The sequence below is a fragment of the Halyomorpha halys genome, unplaced genomic scaffold (assembly GCF_000696795.3).
Source record: "Halyomorpha halys isolate HHAL.00 unplaced genomic scaffold, Hhal_1.1 Scaffold897.1, whole genome shotgun sequence".
Lineage (NCBI taxonomy): Eukaryota > Metazoa > Arthropoda > Insecta > Hemiptera > Pentatomidae > Halyomorpha > Halyomorpha halys.
This window is the reverse complement of record NW_027114341.1, coordinates 10,516-11,632: the sequence shown is the minus strand read 5'-3', so window position 1 is coordinate 11,632 and position 1,117 is coordinate 10,516. Positions and strand designations below refer to the sequence as shown.

Sequence of the window (1,117 nt, the reverse complement as noted above, 5' to 3'; positions counted from 1 at the left end):
AAAAGTGCATATAAATTGAATTAGACAAAAAAGCCAGCAGAATAATATTTTATTTAACTTTCAAATAGATTTACCAAAACATTATTTAGATATAGATACTGTATGTGTATGTTGGTTAACTGATATACCGCTGGTTTTAAAACTTATACTTCATCAATAATTTTCATTTTATTTCAATTTTATATTTCTCATATTAATAGAAAATTTGCAACAGAACTAAAGAAAACAAAATTTCCACAGATATAATTAAGAATTTTATCTATCTTGTTTCGAAATATAATTATGTACCAACGGGCACAAGAATTTATTTTAAAGGCAGAAGTCAGCCACCTTTGCTTCCAATGATGATGGAATCTTTTTATAATCACACTAAAGATTTAGAATTTCTAAGAAACAATATTGAGGTAAATTAAAATCTTATTCAGAATACATAGCCATTGTTTATATTTAAAATGAACTAATCATTTTATAATTCATCTCTTTTACCCTGAAACCATTAAAGGCCAACATGGATAAGAAATAAAATAAAATAAAATGATATAAATAAAAAATAAAATAAGTATAAAAGCTGTAGTATATCAACTGGCACCTAATAAATAGGTTACACTATTTATTAGTTGTTTTTTCTGATTGCCACCCAGATCATCTCCTTCTTCAAAAAAATATCACAAAACATTTTGTTTGTGAATATCCTTAAAGTCCTAAAATATACATATTTTATTTTAATTTTCTTTAAACAGTACATTAATTTAATTCTAAGTTTTTACATTCTTTGATACCTTCCAGATCAGGTACTTGATCTTCTTTTTAGGGTTTTTTTCTACGATTAAACAAAAGAAGGAGAAAACATTGTGTATCACTCGTTTTAATATATCATTAAAACTAGATAGATAGATAGTTTATTGGCTAATATATACATCTTTTAGACATAGAGTTTGGCCCATTTCATGTTAGTATTGAATGACAATGAAAGCATAAAGATAAATAGGTAAATTCCCAATGCTTACTGTAACATCTTAATATAATTTAATAATACAACAAATTATTTATTTTTTATTTTTCCTAATAAATAATTAAACAGTTATTTCTAAATCATAAAAAATATAAAAAAGTGTAT

General features: G+C 23.8%; 1 protein-coding gene across 2 annotated transcripts in view; it reads left to right on the top strand.

Moving 5' to 3' along the window:
* The window catches only part of LOC106686912 (trehalase), a gene marked incomplete in the record, with an annotated part of 10,627 nt that overhangs the window by 5,900 nt on the left and 3,610 nt on the right, over nucleotides 1–1,117 (top strand). For both annotated transcript variants that reach the window (XM_067051547.1, XM_067051546.1), the window contains 1 exon segment: nucleotides 241–404. In XM_067051547.1, coding sequence (XP_066907648.1) covers nucleotides 241–404 — 164 coding nt within the window.